Source organism: Ahaetulla prasina, chromosome 8, assembly GCF_028640845.1.
Source record: "Ahaetulla prasina isolate Xishuangbanna chromosome 8, ASM2864084v1, whole genome shotgun sequence".
In the NCBI taxonomy this organism is placed as follows: domain Eukaryota; kingdom Metazoa; phylum Chordata; class Lepidosauria; order Squamata; family Colubridae; genus Ahaetulla; species Ahaetulla prasina.
In genome coordinates, this window is record NC_080546.1 from 88,390,106 (window position 1) to 88,406,560 (window position 16,455).

Sequence of the window (16,455 nt, forward strand, 5' to 3'; positions counted from 1 at the left end):
AGAACTAAGTTGTGGACACAACATTCCTTGCGGGTGTGTGCTTCTCCCTGAAGAGATTTTTATATTTTCTGAAAAATTTTATGAAAATAGAGATATCTGGTTTTCGCCTCAAGAGTGGGAGAAACCTAGGGTAGAGATGGAGTGATGGTTAATGTACAGGGATTATTGAAGATGTATAAATATAATTAATGTAGGGTCGGGTCTGCCCAGTTACCATTTTAGAACGGTGGGGAGGGAGAAAAGAGGAGAGAATAGGAGGTAGGAAAGAGGAGAAGAGGAAGGAAGAGGGGTAGAAGAGGGAGAAGGAAGGTGGAGGGTGGAGGGAGGAGAGGATGTAGATAAGAGAAGGAGAGGAAGGTCTGGAAAGTAGAAGAAGGTAGAAGAGGGAAGAGAGTTAAAAGGAGGGGGTGGTGACTGGGCAAGCCCGACTAATTGTATATAACTGTACATTGGATGAGCTGTTTGATACGATTGTAAAAAGAAAACTTTTTTATGGAAAAAAAAAGAGTGGGAAAACCTCTGGTGAGCAATTTGCGATGTTTGCTTTCTTTGAAGGAGTGGCAGTATTGGAAGGTCCGATGTATGCTGTGGGAGGACACGATGGTTGGAGCTACCTGAACACAGTCGAAAGGTGGGATCCACAGGCCCGACAGTGGAACTTCGTGGCCAGTATGTCTACTCCAAGGAGTACAGTGGGAGTAGCAGTACTAAGTGGAAAGTAAGTACAGGGAACCAAAAGTTAAGGCTTTCCGGTACAGATAATCCTTGACCAGAATTAAACCCAAAATGTTCCTGCCGCAATTTTTTCTGCTGGGAATTATCACGGACTGTACAGTAATTGAGACTAAATTGATTTTAAATCTAATAACTAGCAGCAAGATTACTAATAGGACAATACTGGAAGAAAAAAGAAGTACCTACAATAGAAGAATGGATATTGAAAGTGGCCAATTTGGCTGAGATGGCGAAGATATCAGCCTTTTTGAAAGACAATACGCAAGAAAGATACTTAAAGGAATGGGAAAAATGGATTGACTATATTCAATGTAGATATCAGACTAAGAGTTATCAGGCTGTTTTTGAATGATTATGATGTATTATTTTTGATTGTTTTCGGGGGAAGTTAGGAAGTGATGATTGTAGGGGTATAATTAAGTTGGGACGAATTTTTTTTAGCATATGTTTGTTTTATCTTTAACTATACCTTGTGCTCGTTCCAGGAAGTCGGGGGGGGAGGGGGATTGTGAAGGGAGGGGGGGCAAAGGGGGGGAAAAGTTTTTTGTAAAACTTTTTGAATAAAAAAAAAAATTCTGTTGCTAAGTGAGACAGTTGTTAAGTAAATTTTGCCCCATTTTGCGACCTTTCTTGCCACAGTTGTTAAGCGAATCACTGCAGCTGTTAAGTTGGTAACACGTGTTTTTTTTTTTTAAATAAATCTGACCTCCCTACTGATTTTGCTTGTCAGAAGGTCACAAAAGGAGATCACATGACACCTCCTCCCCCCCACCTGGCACACTGCGACCGTCATAAACATGAACCAGTTGCCAACCGTCCAAATTTTGATCACATGACCATGGGGCTGCTGCAACAGTCTTAAATGTAAAAAAAAACCCGTCATAAGTTACTTTTTTGTCTTGTAACTGAACGGACACTAAATGAATGAGGTAGTAAATTGAGGACTACCTCTATTCTTATTGCTCTTGTCAGAACTTTTTACTGAAACACTAGGTATACTCTGTTTCCCTGAAAATAAGACCCAACCGGAAAATAAGCCCTAGCATGATTTTTTCAGGATACTCGTAATATAAGCCCTACCCCCAAAATAAGCCCCGGTTAAGATTGTCAGCAAAATGGGTGCATTTAGTATCATATTTCCTCCAAAATAAGACCTAGCTGGAAAATAAGGCCTAATGCGTCTTTGGGAGCAAAAATTAGTATAAGACCTGGTTTTATTTTTGGGGAAACACAGGTATTGATTACTATTCATAACTATAATTTACGATCAATGTTTTAGTACCGGTTCATGTACAATGGAAGTTCGGGAATATTGTATGGAATCAGAGGAAAATAGGTGGAGGGAAAGGAAAATAACAACCCCTTTGTATTTAGTTACCAAATGAACAGATTCCACTTCATGAATAGTTTCTACTTCTGAATTATCTGTGGAGGAATGCCTGAAAAAAATTTGCTTTCTGATCCAAAATTTCCCTTTGTTCAGTCCCGTATTGTAGATCTCGGGAGTCTTACCACAATTGCTAATTTTTTTGTAGAGGATAGAAAGCAAGTTATGGGAAACAACGCCTGATAAACTGCTCCAATTTCAAATTTGTACTCCAGCTTTGGTGATACGATCTCACACGCGCATTTTCCTGTGTAAGACGTTTAAGGCTGATCTTAATCGACAGAATAAAAAAATTATTAGAAAACTGTAGAGGTTGCTCCATCCTGATGAACTTGGCCTGCGAAACATTTGCAATGTTGTTTTTCAGACTTTTCAAACTTTCACTTTATTATTATTATTATTATTTTCCTGCAGCGGTTTGACATAGTTCAGCGTTAGTTGAATGAGCTTTTCCTCATTCTGTTGTGCATGGAAACCGATAGCAAATGTTAACCTCTCTGAACATTTCTGTGTACGTACACAGGCTCTACGCGATAGGCGGCCGAGATGGAAGTTCTTGCTTGAAGTCCGTAGAATGCTTCGACCCGCACACGAACAAGTGGACACCCTGCGCTCAAATGTCCAAACGAAGAGGGGGCGTGGGAGTAACGACCTGGAATGGCTTCCTGTATGCTATCGGGGGTCACGATGCACCAGCTTCTAACTTGACATCAAGGCTGTCCGATTGCGTAGAAAGGTACGATCCCAATAAATGGCTAACTTCGCTTAAGCTCGAAGGCTTGACACAATCGTGGTGTGAGTGAAGTTAACAGTTGTTGTTGTTGTTTTAACCATTGAATCATGTCACTCGATGGTTATTCGTCCACTTGTACAGGCAACCTTCCACCTAACAACAGTTCATTTGCCATTCGCAGTTACAGCATCCCTGAAAAAAAATGACTTGCGATCGTTTTCCACACTTACGATCGTTGCAAGCATCCTCCCGGTCATGCGACTGAAATTTGGGCGCTTGGCAACTGGTTGATGTTTAGGATGGTTGAGGGGGATCCCGAGATCAGGGGATCCCCTTTTACGGCCCGACCAGCAAAGTTGATGGCAAAGCCAGATTCATTTAACGGCCAGGTTGCTAACTTGAACAGCCGCAGCGGTTCACTTAGCAACTGTGGCAGGAGGGGTCGTAAAATGGGGCAGAACTCACTTAAAACCAATGTCTCGCTTAAGAACAAAAATGTTGGGCTCAGTGGTGGTCATGAGCCGAGGGTTCCCTACATCAGCTTTGACGGTGTCAATCCAGCATGTTCTTTGCGTAACCCCTTGTTCCTGTTCCACTAACCATTCCTAACATCCTTGCCTTCTGCAATGAATTTGCACGGCCAAAGTAAATCAGAAGTAGTCTTATGATTTTAGCTTCTAGTGATTATATTATATAATGTTACATAATGTTTAACAAACTTCTGTTTGGCTGTCCATGGAATACACCAGGGGTCAGCAACCTGAGGCTCTGGAGCCGCGTGTGGCTCTTTTATCCCTCTGCTGCGGCTCCCTGTCACTCAAAATATGCGTCACAACCGCCAATGTGTGACACCCATCGGCCTGTGATTTATTGAGCTTTTTTGACCCATCTTTTTTTTCAGAGTTCAAAATATTTTTGTTGCATGCAGAAATAAAAATTTGTTTTCTCCTGTAGCAGATCATTGATTTCATAAATGCAACATGTTATAGATTTTTTTTTTATACATAGCATAAAGGTAAAAAACGATATATGCAATGTTATCTTCATGTTAGACATCAAAAGGGTTTTGTGGCTCCCGGTGTTTTCTTTTCTGTGGGAAACGGGTCCAAATGGCTCTTTGAGTGTTTCAGGTTGCCGACCTCTGGAATACACAATAATTTAGGGCAGCATCACAATTCAAAAGCGTCAATTCTTCTTCGATCAGAGTCCAACTCTCACACCTATACTTCATTGTAGGGAAGACTGTCGCTCTAACTAGCCTGCTTTTCGTATTTATATCAATATTTCTGCTTTTCCAGATCTTTTTTCGTGTTAATTACAGGTAATCATTGAGTTACGACCACAACTGAGCCCAACATTTTTGTTGCTAAGTGAAACATTTGTTTAGTGAGTCTGACCCATTTTATGACTTTTCCTTTTCACAGTTGGTTAAGTGAATCGTTGCATTTGTTAAAGTTAGTAACACGTTTGTTAAGGGAATCCGGCTTCCCCATTTGCTTGGCAGAAGGTCGCCAATGGGGATCCCGTGACCCCGGGGACATTGCAACCGTCATAGCTATGAGCCAGTTTGTCTGAATTTTGATCATGTGACCATGGAGATGCTGCAATGGTCATAAGGGTGAAAAACAGTGATAGGTCCGTCTCTTCAGGGCTCTTGTAACTTTGAACGGTCACTCAATGAGCTGTTGTCAGTCGCGTATTGCAGGGCGGCCTAAGGTTATCCTGCATTTGATTTCAAGAATAGATGTTGTGACTCGTCCTCCCTCCTCTCCTCAGCTGGGCCCCTCCCGTCTCCAACCGGGCCTTTTATCAGACTCCGAGTCTGATAATGAAGATGAACTACCTGTCATGCCTCCAGCCCCCGGCCCCCGGCCCTGGCCCCATGCCCGGAGAGGATTCCAGCAGTGTGTTCCTTTGACTCAGCCGTCAGAGCAGGAAGGCAGCCAGGTGCTGGAATTACTCGGCCCTACTCCCTCTGACCCCTCCCTTTCCCAGAAGCTGCCAGCAGATCCAGCTGAAGACAATTCAGTGTGGGAGGACCCTCGCTTCCGGAAATCTGAGAGGCGACGCCAACAGAAGGAAGGGAGGGACAGGCCTGGATAAATGCTGAGTCATGGAGCCACACCCCACAGCCTATATAAAGGACCTGTTTTTGGCATTCCAACCTTGAGTCAAGCAAAGTCTTAGCTAGTTTGCTGATACCGGACCCTGTCGCTGAAGTCACAACTTGGACTCCTGCCTGCCCTGATAAACCTCGAAGGAACTTGGCAAGCTGCAGAGGCTTCGTTGCCAAGTTTGTCACGGACTTCCTTGACTTGTTCGTTGGAGTGGGGGGTGGGACACGACAATAGAACTGCCATCGTGAACACTTAACAGTACCCCATAGAATTTAACAGGAAGCTTAAATGTATGCGTAAACTAGACAACCCGAGAGCAATGGTGAAATGTAAAATTTGTTACTACCGGTTCTGTGGGCGTGGCTTGATGGGGGGTAATGTGACTGGTTGGGCATGACCAACTTTTTTTGTTTTTTCTTTTAAAAGCATTTTTTCTTCGGCCGAAGAAAAAATGCTTTTAAAACAAAAGAAAAGCCTCTGATATCAGGCAACTCAGCTGGGATTGTCAGAGGAGCCTTTTAAAAGCATTTTTTTCTACAACCTCTTCGAGGTGATTCACTTAACAAACATGGCAGGAAATGTCGTAAAACGGGGCAAAACTCACTTAACACGTTTCTCTTAGCCACGTAAATTTTGGGCTCAATTGAGGTCGTAAGTTGAGGACTACCTGTAAACACTTCCCGCAGGAACCAGAGGGGGTTTCCAAGACCTTACCTTTCGTTGGATCATTATTTTGCAAAAATCAAAACGGGTTTCAAGAGAGCGACATATAAACACAACGCAGAGATTTTCATCACAGTTCTTCAATGGAATAAAATGGAAACTTGCTTTTTTCCCCCCCCCACTTTTTAAAAATCAGATACGATCCCAAAACAGATGTGTGGACCGCTGTGGCATCAATGAGCATCAGCAGAGACGCAGTGGGAGTCTGCCTTCTTGGAGATAAGCTGTACGCTGTGGGAGGATATGACGGACAAGCCTACCTTAATACGGTCGAATCATACGATCCTCAGATAAATGAGTGGACACAGGTAATGTGGAGGTTTAAGGCAGCAGACCAGCACATCTGCGATTTTGGGATCTTTGGTCATATCTGGAGGTGGTATTCAGCTGGTGCAAACTGGTTCGCTCGAACCAGTAGCAGAAATCACAGGTGGGCCTGCCCACTCGCCTGTTGTGACCCAGGGCCAAGTAGGTAGTAGGAAACTCAGTCTGTGAAAAAACAAACTTTATTTGAACAGCTGAGAATTACTTCATTCCCACCGTAGTTCAACTAAATTAAAGCAAATTCCTCCCAACATATTTTCCTCAATTCTATCACCAGCCTTGGTCCAATTAGGCAAACTACCAAAGGCCTTTCTTGGCAAATGTTCAGAAGGCATCGATACAAAATAAATGCAACAAGATGAAGCTATCAATGTTGTTTTCTGGCAAAGAGCACAAACGCCGTTGCTGGTCTGTTTAAAGCCTTATGGGATGGGCCAGTCATCTCTTGGCCTTACTTCTGAGTCGTCCTCTCTGCTTGAGCTGGTCTTGTCTTCTGGCAGCTCTTCTCATGTGTGCATTAGGAACAGGCTCCTCCTGTTCCTCTGCTTCACTATTATCAGCCTCTGGAGGCTCTGGAGTCTGCACCTGCGGACTCCAGAGCCTCCAGAGGCTGACAATCCCCGATGGCCCTCCAGAGGCTGACAATCCCCAATGGCCCTGGCCCCACCTCAGCCTCATCGCTATCTGAATCCGCAGGCTGCTGGCGGATCACAACACTATTTAGGCACCCTTTTCAGGTACACGGAAGGCACGCAGGCCAGCAAGGCACATGCATGGAAGGCCAGACATGCGTGGATGCACGCATGTTCACTGTCAGGTTCCGGACCGGCGCATGTAAAGAAGACAAACCAGGTTCCTGGGTGTAGCAATCTTTTATCCGGCGTTCAGGCACGTTCCAACAATCAAATCACAGTGAAGAAAATAGTCAGCGCTATTGCGCAGTGCTCCCCACCACCTTTTTAATGTCTCCCGCGCTCCACCCATGACTCCGCCTCCCAGCTGCGCCCCCAATGACCTTTCGGCTTGTAACTCAGCCGACACCCCGCCCCTTAATCCAGGCTGGCCAGTTAGTTCCTCAGCAAAGTCTCCGGGGATTGGCTCAGTCGGCTGTTTAGTGGCCCCGCCTCCCAGTTATGCTGCGGGGACGCCAGCGTCGGCTTCCAGGAACGTGGCTGCGGCTGCAGCAGGGGTAAGAGCTTCATGCCGTGTCTGGTATGGCGACAGCAGCACCAGTGCCGGCGTGGCCGGGATGAATCCATCATCAACGTAGGACCCGTATGTGCATTTCCTGGCCTCGCCTGAATGACGGCCCCGAGCATTATCGCGTCGGGGCTGACACATTTGCGAACCGGTAGGGAAAGTAAGTGAATACAACCCGCTGGTCGCATCTGAGCTTCGTTGTTTCCTTGCAGACATTTCGTTACCAAACTAGGTAACGTCATCAAGTGCTGGGAGGGAGTGGGCTGAGTTTGAACTTGGCCTTTTGTTTCTTTTCATTTACGAATCTTTATTTTTTTAAATTTTTTTGCTGCTTTTTTTTAAAAAAATTTTTTATAAAAAAGTTTTATTTTTACATTCATCTCCAACAACTCATCCAATGTACAGTCATATACAATTAGTCGGGCTTGCCCAGTCACCACCCCCTCCTTTTAACTCTCTTCCCTCTTCTACCTTCTTCTACTTTCCAGACCTTCCTCCCCTTCTCTTATCTACATCCTTTCCTCCCTCCGCCCTACACCTTCCTTCTCCCTCTTCTACCCCTCTTCCTTCCTCTTCTCCTCTTTCCTACCTCCTACTCTCTCCTCCTTTCTCCCTCCCCACCATCTAAAATGGTAGCTGGGCAGACCCGACCCTACATTAATTATATTTATACATCTTCAAAAATCCCTGTACATTAACCATCACTCCATCCTCTACCCTCATCCACCCCCCAGTTCCCCTCCCCCTTACCCCCTGCCCCCCCCCCCAACTTCCCAGAACAAAATGCAGGTTATCAAAACTAACCATCATAATCCAAAATAAACCTTAAATTATAATCTCTAGTCACTCCACACATAATCACACTCTCTTTAAATTTTATGCTACAGGTTGTCCTCCTCTTACGGCCACAATTGAGCCCGAAATTTATGCCGCTAAGTGAGAAATGATGGCGAACCTATGGCACGGGTCGTGCGCGCATGCACAGGCCTTATAAAATTATGGGTGTGGGCACGCGTGCTTGCGCCCCCCCTCCCCCTTCCTCCCCCGCTCCTGGCACGCGATGGCAAAAACGTTAGCCATCACTGGTCTAGATTCTTCTTAAAATCCTCCAGCGATGGAGCGCCCACAATTTCTGGAGACAAAAGCTGTTCCACTGAAAAAGATATTTGTGACTCGCATTGATCTAGTTTATGTACACGTCTATATGTCTTTGATTTTTTTTTTTCTTTTTGTACTCTTTTCCTATTTTAGGTTGCACCGTTGTGCCTCGGAAGAGCTGGAGCCTGTGTAGTGACGGTCAAACTCTAGTCCCGAAACAATGGCCTCTCCCGTTAAGACTCTTTGGTGATTTCACATCAAATCCTTAAAACGTAAACGCGTCAGGTACTGTGTATCTCCGCAAGGCAAAGAGACTGATCTTAACTCCTATTTGTATAAAGGATTTTTTTTTTTAAAACGACCAATATTGTGCACTTTACAAAAAACAACCACCACGAGTAATGTAGTTTATGTACACGTCTATATGTCTTGGTAATGGAAGTACATTACGGATAAGATAGCATGTTTGAAGTACAGAAATCAGCCAAAAAAAAAAAAGACACTCATTTTGATTGTTCTGGAGGCAGGAAAGGAACTTTTGCTGTTGTTGTTTTGGTCTGTAGCCACAGATTTGCAATTTCCTTTATGTCCTTTTGCAAGAAGTTTACAGTAGTGGCCAAAATTGTAGAAACCTTTTGGGAAAAGTGTAGTTTCTAAAACTAGCTAATAATACCACTTTTTTTGGGGGGGAGTAGTACCATAACATTATATATCAATGGAAAAATAATTTAATCGAGAATGTAATGCAATAACTTTTATGAAGGATTTGCTATTAGAATAGCAGTTACAGTAGAAAGATGAAAAGTGAAACACGTAGAAAAAACGAGATATACAAAAATTCACCACGTCAGTGAATACTTAGTTGGGTAACCTTTAGCATGAATGACGGCCTTACAAGGTGTTGTGTCTTGCCCGCTCTCACCGCAGCCGGGGTATGCTTATCTGCTTCCGAACGCTGAAGAATGTCCTAGCATGCCTCCCCGCCCCAGCCCTGGCTCCATGCCCAGACAGGCTGAGGAGGGGGCATCTCCCGGCCCCAGCCCTGGCTCCATGCCCAGACAGGCTGAAGAAGAGCAAGTATCTCCAGCCCCCAGCTCTGGCTCCATGCCCAGGCAAACGGAGCAACTAGACCCCTCCCCCTCCTCCACAGCATGTGAGCCTGAGGAAGGTCAATTACCAACAGCTGGAGCCTGGAGTGACCCTCGCTTCAGAAGAATTGATAGGCAGTGGCGTCAGAAGGAAGGGAGGGGCAGGCCTGGATAAGTGCTGAGTCATGGAGCCACACCCCATGGCCTATATAAAGGATCTGCTTTCTGGCATTCTCTGAGTCAGGCAAAGTCTAAACATATCTTGCTGAAGTCACTTTCTGGTCTCCTGCTTGCCCTGAGGACTTGCTAGGACTTTGGCAGAGCTGCGGAGGCACGCCTGATTCGGATTTCCCTGACCCAGCCGTCAGCGGAGGAGTGGGACATGACACAAGGTCTTCTCATGGAGTGAACCAAATCTTTTAGTTCTGCATCATGTGAAACAGAGATGGGTTTCAGCAGGTTCTGACCAGTTCTGGAGAACCGGTAGCGGAAATTTTGAGTGGTTCGGAGAACCGGTAGTAAAAATTCTGACTGGCTCCATCCCCATCTATTCTCTGCCTCCCAAGTCCCAGCAGATCGGGAGGAAATGGGGATTTTGCAGTAACCTTCCCGTGGCACGCCCACCGAGCCACACCCACAGAACTGGTAGTAAAAAAAATTTGACACCCACCACTGTTGTGAAACCAAGATTGAATGGTTGCTTCTGTTAACTGGGTTTTATTGCTGGGTCGCAAGTTCTGACTAACAAGTTTCTTGAGTCGGCTCCATAGATTTTCAATTGGGTGAAGGTCTGGGCTATTCCCAGGCCATTCCAGCAGTGGAATAGTATTATCTTTTTTTGTTTTTGTTTACATTTATATCCCGCCCTTCTCCGAAGACTCAGGGTGGCTTACAGTGTGTAAGGCAATAGTCTCATTCTATTTGTATATTTTACAAAGTCAACTTATTGCCCCCCCAACAATCTGGGTCCTCATTTTACCTACCTTATAAAGGATGGAAGGCTGAGTCAACCTTGGGCCTGGTGGGACTTGAACCTGCAGTAATTGCAGGCAGCTGTGTTTAATAACAGGCTTCTTACAGCCTGAGCCACACCGCGGCCCTTGAAACTCCAAAACAAAAAAGTGATGTTATTAGCCATCAAACCTCAAAAATAGACTTTTCCCAAAAGGTTTCCACAATTTTGGCCACTTCTGTATAGTCTTGCTTTGTTCCAAATGCTTCTTTTATTGTTTGCTTCTTCTTCTTCTTCTTCTTCTTTTGAACATGGTACAACAAACCAAATGCAAAGGATATATCAAGTGTACTTCTGATTTGAAAAATGCTGTACCTCTGATGCCTATGTTGGTAGTCCTTGACTTACGGCCATCATTCAGTCCAAAATTTCTGTTGAGACGTTTGTTCAGTGAGTTACGCCCCGTTTGACGACTCTTCTTGCCGCAGTTGTGAATCAGCGCTGTTGTTAAGTGGGTAACAGGGTTGAATTGACCTTCCTTTGTCAGAAGGTCACAAAAGGGAACCAACCGTAGGACCTCAGGACCCTGCAATCGTCATAAACATGAACCAGTTTCCCAGCATCTACATTTTGATCACATGACCGTCGGGATGCGGCAACGGTCATAAGTGTGAAAAATGGCCGTAAGTCAATTTTTCGGTGCCGTTGTAACTTTCAGCGGTCATTAAATGAACTGTTGTAAGTCAAATGACAACCTGTAATTTTTTCAGAGATATTTTGTACTCTTTTTTTCTCTTTAAACCGAAGCCTTATTTCTTGTCTTACACTCGGAAATAGGTGAACGGAGTATATTTTTCACGAACTTTCCATCGCCGAGTACCCCGTGTCTTGTTAGGAAGTTTTACGTAGCCTAGAAATAATCCTGCATATCTTTCCGAACTGGGATTTATATTGTCACTTTATGGATCACTTCTTCAAAGAAGTTGCAGTAAAAGAACAGTTGATGAGGTTGATTAAAAGTGACTCAGATTGTTATTATTATTATTCCAAAACATTCCATGATTGTGGCTAACTTCAGTTGACCATAAATGAGACTTTTCCACAGGTTTTATATAGGCATCGACAGAGTGTTATTCTAACAAAAAAAAATAATTGCATTTGGCACATTTCAAATGTTCAGATTGATCAATTTCCCTATGATCAAATTTCTGCAGCTCAATTATTTCACAGTGTAGCAATTCCTCTGTGGGATTTTCTTAAGGTTTATAGGTCACATGATTATGAAGTATTTGGATGTTCCAACCTGCTCTTCGCTTTTTATATTTTCTTTTGTGCCTTGTTTAAAACGCTACAAGGTCCTCGACTTAACGGCCACAGTTGAGCCCGTTGCTAAGCAAGATTGTTAAATGACTTCTGGCCCATTTTACCACACCTTTTGCCTAAGTCGTTATGCGAATCACTCCCGTGCTTAAGTGAATCTGGCTTCCCCATTGACGGCTTCCTCTATTTGACCCTGGGACGTGTAAAATACATGCCTGTTGCAAGGCCCTCAAATTTTGATCATGTGACCCTGAGGATGTTACAACTGCCATAAGTGTGAAAACTGAACATGAGTTACTTTTTTCCAGTGTCGTCATAAGTTCGAAGAGGCAGGCTGGGCTACACTGAAGCAGTTTCTGCACGTGGCTCAGTTACTCAGAAGTAGTTCCCTTGCTCTCTTTTGTTGACAAGGCCACCATAACTGCATTCTGCAAAAAGGCAAGAAGCAACGGAGGTCAAATGACGCCAACACTCATCCTCGAGGCAAAGACTAGTCCAGTCTAGTAGGTCAAAGCAAGTTCCCAAATTCATAGGCAAAGGAAACAGCTGAAGAGACCCGAACCAAAGTTCAAGGCAAGGACCCACAGCAGGAAGACAAAACACATCATTCCCAGCATCGCCTCCACCTCTCTGCTGTGCTAAATAGCCAACTTCTGGTGCAGACCATCAAGGAGGGCAAGGCTGCCTCCTCACGAGTGATCTGGCTGACCTTCGCTGCTCCTGCCTTTTCTCCGCCCTATGTGTTCTTCGATCAGGTACAGAAGGCAGTTCCTCCTCCGCATCGCTAACCGGCTGCAGCTAGTGTGCTTTCCCCACCTGAAGCCACAGAGCTGTTGTGCTGCAGTTGCGCTTCAGCCAAATCCCTCTCAGAGGGCTGCTCAGCACCATGGAGCAACTCCCCTCCTGATATGCCTGGAACAGGTTCATCGCATATGGTCCTCCTGGCACAACTGATCTACCTGTTGTGACCCAGGCCCAAGTAGGTAATAATAAACTTAGTCTGTGGAAAAACAAACTTTATTCGAACACCTGGCAATTACTTCATTCCCAGCGTCATTCAGCTCAAAGTAAAACAAATGCCTCCCAACACAAATTCCTCAGTTATCTCACAAACCTTGGTCCAATTAGGCAAACTGCCAAAGGCCCTTCCTGGCAAACATCCAGAAGCCAGAAAAACAAAGACATACACGAAGCAGAAGACGCAGCTACAAAGTCGTTTTCTGGCAAAGCTGAAAACCCGGTGCTGGTCTGTTTTAAGCCTTATGGGAGGGGCCAATCATCTCTTGGCCCTACTCCCAAGTCATCCTCTCTGCTTGAGCTGCTCTTGCCTTCTGGCAGCTCTTCTCATGCGTGCATTAGGAACAGGCTCCTCCTATTCCTCTGCCTTACCACTATCAGTCTCTGGAGGCTCTGGAGTCCACACCTCACTCCCCGATGGCCCTGGCCTCACCTCAGCCTCATCGCTGTCCGACTCCGTTGCCAGCTCTGTAGGCTGCTGATGGACCACAACACTACCTGACACAGCTCTTCTACATCTGGTTTACCTGGCGCATCTGCATGCTAGTTTATACTGTCTGGGTCAGTGCCAGCCAAGCACCGCCGTCATAAAGGAGGACCCCAGAGGGGCTTCAGATCACAGGGAGGGGCTTTAGTTCAGGAAAGATTCCTTCTGTTGCAACTGGTGCTCTTCTCTTCCTTCAAATGGGGTGATGGGAGCATTTCCTGGGCTTCTGTTCTCTGAGCCATAAAGGCAGCTGTTGAACAAGAAGTTTCTCTAGTATATTTTGAGTTAGAAACATTACAAACGTCAGGGTTCTAAGTAACACCCCTAATGGAAAACAAAAAACTCAAGCGAGGCCCAAGTTTCCTCTCAAGTTCCATTTTATTAGAGATGTCATATTGGCACATCTGGGAAAACCCGAATCTGAAAATGTCCAGGTTTTCCCCACCCAAAGGAAAGTCCAAGTCCCTTCCTTCTGCACCCACATGTCCATCACACGGTCCAATCGGGCCCCCTCCAAAACGGGAGATGCCTCCCCGTCACCTCATCGCAACTGCAGGGCCGGGTGACCTTGACCAGGGGTCAGCAACCTGGGGCTCTGGAGCCTCATGTGGCTCTTTCATCCCTCTGTTGCGGGCTCCCTGTCGCCGGCCGGCTCCACAATTGATAGGACGTTCGGTTAGGACAGGTAGAGGAAAAAGGACGCCGCACTAGGAGGAGACTCTATGGTAGGGGGAAACCGGACTTCCGCTCGGCTGCAGAATTGAATGGGGGGGTTTCTGGTTAGGAACTTTGTGGCCCTTTGAGTGTTTAAGGTTGCCGACCCCTTGACTGTTTGAGAAAGAATAAAGTCATGGCTATATAGTCATGGCTAAAGGGCCTCTGGTGGCTCAACAGACTAATGCAGTCTGTTATTAACAGCAGCTGCTTGCAGCTGCTTGCAATTACTGCAGGTTCAAGTCCCACCAGGCCCAAGGTTGACTCAACCTTCCATCCTTTATAAGGTAGGTAAAATGAGGACCCAGATTGTTGGGAGCAATAAGTTGACTTTGTATATAATATACAAATGGATGAAGACTATTGCTTGACATAGTGTAAGCCGCCCTGCGTCTTCGGAGAAGGGCGGGATATAAATGCAAATAATATATATATATATATATCGCCCAAACTCTTTAAAAAAAACCCTCCCATATCCCCACAGTAGAAAAAGTGGAAGGCCTGAAATCCCAGCGGTAAAAGATGGCAAAGACATTTATCACATATCAAATGCAGCTCCATGAAATTTCCAAGCAGCAGAAGCTCACGCAGAAAAGGAATACAGATAGTCCACGACTTAACAACCATTTGTTCTGTCACCGTTCGACGTTACGACGGCACTGAAAAAGAGTAACTGATGACCGTTTTTCATACTTAACAACCGTTCAGTGGTGGGATTCATTTTTTTTTTTTAATTATCGGTTCTGTGCCCGTGGCTTGGTGGGCGTGGCAGGGGAAGGATACTGCAAAATCTCCATTCCCTCCCCACCCCTCTAACCTGCTTTCCCGCTCCTTTCTCCTGTGCAAGCCGACAAAAAGAAGACGCAGCCGATCATCTGGGAACTCGGGAGGTAGCGAATGGATCGGGGGCGGGGCCAGCCAGACTTGGTATTGGCCGATTCTCTGAACTACTCAAAATTTCCGCTGCCGGTTCGCCAGAACCGGCTGAATACCACCTCTGCAACCGTTCGCAGCATTGCCCGTGACCACGTGATCAGAATCCGGATGCTTGGCCACTGCTTCGTATTTATGATGGTTGCTGCATCCTGGGTTCATGTGGAAAGTCAGTGGGGAGTCGCTTAACAATGGGGTTACATATTTAACAGCTGCAATGATTCACTTAACAACTGTGGCAAGGAAGGTGGTAAAACGGGGGCAAAATTCACTTAAGAGCTGTCCTGATTAGCAACGGAAATTTGAGGCTCAATTGTGATGGTAAGTCGAGGGCTACCGATATTGCCATTTTTTTTCGCAACGCTATCTCCCTTATTACCTGAACCGCTTTTCTAGCCATCTTCCCATCTCATTTATGATCCAAGGGCCTTATGGTCCCAAACGTCGTAGAGAAAGCGGTCAAACTCCCACAAAAGTCGCCGCCACGTTCTAATTTCTACTATGTCAGATGGAAAACCGACCCAATACATGGAAAGGAATTAATTTTATTGTATTGAATTAAAAAAAAATATATAATACGACAGAAATGAAATCAATCTTCTCTCCTGGTTATATTCGGGAAACGCTCTGCATTTCCAATCTGCGCAGTTGTGATATTTATTCGGAAAGTGCCTCATCGAACATCTTGTTTCTCGTGGATCAACAGCCTTTGGTGGGATGTACAACAAAAACATCGTCATATTTGCATTCAGTTCACAAATACAGCTTTCCCAATCACTCTCAGTATACCGTCCGTTTGGGCATCCTGAAACACGCAGTCAGGGAAGATTCTGCCAAAAAATTTTTGAACATGATAAGTTAAGAGTACATCATTTTGCAGTAGATTGTTGAGCTCTGAGGATTCCAAAATAACTGCCTGGGAATACAGTGGCCTTGGATCGTGCATGGAAGAAATGGATGGTTTTCATGGAGCAGTACTCTGCCAGTACAAGGAATGGCAGCACGGATAATATATGCTTGGTGTGCCGGATTTGGCAACTTTAAGACCTGTGGACTTCAACTCCCAGAATTCCCCAACTAGCATTGGACATCTCACCCCCACTCTACCCCACACCCCATACACAGAGGTAGAAAAAAATGAAACACAGCAACACTCATGAGCTGTCCAGATTCCCTGGGTGGAGAATTAACAAGAGAAAGACAGTAATAGAAACCAAATCTGTTTGCATTAGCAAAACAATTTTAAGCTTGAGTGGTCAGAAAGATCACATATTGGCAAACCAGGAAAGGAAAGGGAATGGAAGGTGTGCTCAGGATGATTAAATGAGACTTTCTGCTATATAAGCAGAAATTGTTGTTGTTTTTTTACTTGCATCAATCTCTGACTGCATCAAAGTAATAGTAATAGCTTTGAATTTTAAAATCATTAGAATAGACTGGAATGGAATGGAATGGAATAATGGAATGAAGAATAGAATAGAATAATGGAATATAGATAGACTAGACTAGACTAGAATAGACTAGAATAGAATAGAATAGAATAGAATAGAATAGGAATAAGATTTTTTTATTGGCCAAGTGTGATTGAATACACAAGGAGTTATAGATAAATAGATGAGAGAGTAGA

The 16,455-nt window shown here is 44.8% G+C and overlaps 1 protein-coding gene across 2 annotated transcripts in view; it reads left to right on the forward strand.

Moving 5' to 3' along the window:
* KLHL5 (kelch like family member 5) overlaps positions 1–14,192 on the forward strand; it is a 48,053-nt gene extending 33,861 nt beyond the window's left edge. Inside the window, exons 9-12 of one of the 2 annotated variants that reach the window (XM_058193193.1) lie at positions 556–718; positions 2,646–2,858; positions 5,832–6,003; positions 8,471–14,191. In XM_058193193.1, the coding sequence (XP_058049176.1) occupies positions 556–718; positions 2,646–2,858; positions 5,832–6,003; positions 8,471–8,527 (605 nt within the window). In that variant the 3' untranslated portion in view covers positions 8,528–14,191. Of the gene's footprint in view, positions 1–555; positions 719–2,645; positions 2,859–5,831; positions 6,004–8,470 lie in introns of both variants that reach the window. The other variant, XM_058193194.1, reaches the window with a different exon arrangement.
* Positions 14,193–16,455: the final 2,263 nt, after the last annotated feature.